Source organism: Limulus polyphemus, unplaced genomic scaffold, assembly GCF_000517525.1.
Source record: "Limulus polyphemus unplaced genomic scaffold, Limulus_polyphemus-2.1.2 Scaffold6331, whole genome shotgun sequence".
NCBI classification, from domain to species: domain Eukaryota; kingdom Metazoa; phylum Arthropoda; class Merostomata; order Xiphosura; family Limulidae; genus Limulus; species Limulus polyphemus.
In genome coordinates this window covers 31,409-32,534 of record NW_013671941.1, presented here as the reverse complement: position 1 = coordinate 32,534, position 1,126 = coordinate 31,409, and the positions used below count along the sequence as shown (strand labels likewise).

Genomic DNA, 1,126 nt, shown 5'->3' with positions numbered 1-1,126 from the left:
AGGTGTTGATTAAACTACCTGAAGACTGTTGGAGGGTGTTATTAAGGTACCTGAGGACTGTTGGAGGGTGTTGATTAAACTACCTGAAGACTGTTGGAGGTGTTGATTAAACTACCTGAAGACTGTTGGAGGTGTTATTAAGGTACCTGAAGACTGTTGGAGGTGTTGATTAAACTACCTGAAGACTGTTGGAGGTGTTGATGAAACTTCCTGAAGACTGTTGGAGGCGTTGATTAAACTACCTGAAGACTGTTGAAGGTGTTGATTAAACTACCTGAAGACTGTTGGAGGTGTTGATTAAACTACCTGAAGACTGTTGCAGGTGTTGATTAAACCTCCTGAAGACTGTTGAAGGTGTTGATTAAACTAACTGAAGACTGTTGGAGGTGTTGATTAAACTACCTGAAGACTGTTGGAGGTGTTGATTAAAGTACCTGAAGACTGTTGGAGGGTGTTAAATGTGGAAACGTTTAAAGAACATATACACACCCACACATATATATACGTTTATTTATATAGATAACAGAGTAAGTATTCGCATCTATATACATGTATATCACAAAGGAAATACTCTAAAGTTTTAAAAACGTCAAATAATATGTACTGTAAGGGCCCGATTTGTGTGATGAAACAACATTCTGAATTCACATTCTTTACTTAGGTGGGCTGACTGCAGTTATTTGGACAGACTTTGTACAGACTATTATCATGATAGCTGGAGCTTTTGCTTTAATGGTTATTAGTAAGTATTTTTTTATTTGATATGTAATAGTTATTGATTTCAATAATGTTATTTCCTTTCAAGTTATCAATTCCCAAACTCCATTTTGTTTTTCATTCTCGTTAACAATTGCCATCGATGGGAAGGGTTTACAACGCTAAAATTCAGGATTAATCCCTGCGGTAGGCACAACGCACGTAACATTATACAGCTTTGTGTTTAACTTCAAACAAACAAATCATCCCTGCGGTAGGAACAACGCACGTAACCATTATACAGCTTTGTGTTTAACTTCAAACAAACAAATCATCCCTGCGGTAGGAACAACGCACGTAACCATTGTACAGCTTTGTGTTTAACTTCAAACAAACAAATCATCCCTGCGGTAGGAACAACGCACGTAGC

The 1,126-nt window shown here is 37.5% G+C and overlaps 1 protein-coding gene across 5 annotated transcripts in view; it reads left to right on the top strand.

Annotated features, from left to right (window-relative positions):
* The window catches only part of LOC106473616 (sodium/glucose cotransporter 4-like), a 58,396-nt gene that overhangs the window by 27,154 nt on the left and 30,116 nt on the right, over positions 1–1,126 (top strand). For all 5 annotated transcript variants that reach the window (XR_002613736.1, XM_013934300.2, XM_022402025.1 and 2 more), the window contains exon 7: positions 662–742. Coding sequence is in view for 4 of the 5 variants with exons in the window: in XM_013934300.2 (XP_013789754.2) it covers positions 662–742 (81 nt within the window). In the remaining variant the exon portion in view is untranslated. The remainder of the gene's footprint in view (positions 1–661; positions 743–1,126) is intronic.